The following is a 1,036-nucleotide window of genomic DNA, read 5'->3' on the forward strand; positions in this document are numbered from 1 at the left end:
ACACGCGCACCTACACACAGACACACTCACAACCACGCACACATTCACACATACTCACACATATATAAAAATGTTCAAACGCACATAGTTTAAGGAATATAAAATAGCATCGTAAAGCACCTACTGTTCCTGAAAATCAACTCCTTTCCTCCTAGAGGAATTTAACATAACATCATAAAGCGTTCCTTCAAATCAAGTTTTTTTGTCATTGTTTTAGGAACATACCATAATAACGTCTCTGCAGTTTCCGTTTATCATGGAAACATAAACGTATGACGTACTTCCTTCTCTCTAGTTTAAGAATTTTTTATACAAAACGCAGAATAAAATGTCAACTGTTCTTGAAAATCAAGCCATTTCTTTCTTGATTTAGAATTATTCAAAATGGCTCCCTAAAGTGGCTCTTGTTCCTGAAAATCAAGTCATTTCTTTCTATTCTTTTATAATTATTCAAAATGGCATCATAAAGTATCTGATCTCTTGTTCCTAAAAATCGCCATGTTCTTCAAGATTTAGAATTATATAAAATGACAACAGAAGGAGTCTCCTGTTCTTGAAAAATCGTCATTTTTTCTCTCTCTATTATATATATTTAGAATTAAACAAAATAATATCATGATAAAGTGTCTACTGTTCCTGAAAAACCAGTCATCTCCTTTTCTCTCTGGTAACAGCGTGGCTCCTCCGAGCTAATGCCGAATGTGTCAAAGTCCAGGCGGCCGTCGGCTTGTCGTTTGACCAGTAGCGCGTCACTGACGGCCAGGCTGGGGCAGTGGTTGAAGAAGTTGTAGGGCCGGAGGATGACGCGGCACTGTGTGGCCGTGCTGGAGCTGCTAGGCACGTCCTCGGCGTGAGGGATGTGGTAGAGGCCGGAGGTGAGCCAAAAGATGAGGTCCGTGTCCACGATCGTGTCGTTGTCTTCCAGGAAGCGAGCAAAGTCCAGCACAGGGTCGTAGGGGTCGCCCTGAGCGTAGATGGACGAGCTGGCGTCTTCTATGTCTTTGTATTTGGTGACAGCGATCTGTTGGGGAAGGGG

The 1,036-nt window shown here is 42.2% G+C and overlaps 1 protein-coding gene across 1 annotated transcript in view; it reads right to left on the reverse strand.

The window, feature by feature from the left end:
• LOC101861965 (amiloride-sensitive amine oxidase [copper-containing]) overlaps positions 1-1,036 on the reverse strand; it is a 5,709-nt gene continuing 4,673 nt past the window's right edge. The window contains exon 2 of the mRNA XM_005102551.3: positions 1-1,021. Coding sequence (XP_005102608.1) covers positions 614-1,021 — 408 coding nt within the window. The 3' untranslated portion in view covers positions 1-613. The remainder of the gene's footprint in view (positions 1,022-1,036) is intronic.

The sequence above is a fragment of the Aplysia californica genome, unplaced genomic scaffold (assembly GCF_000002075.1).
Source record: "Aplysia californica isolate F4 #8 unplaced genomic scaffold, AplCal3.0 scaffold00330, whole genome shotgun sequence".
In the NCBI taxonomy this organism is placed as follows: domain Eukaryota; kingdom Metazoa; phylum Mollusca; class Gastropoda; order Aplysiida; family Aplysiidae; genus Aplysia; species Aplysia californica.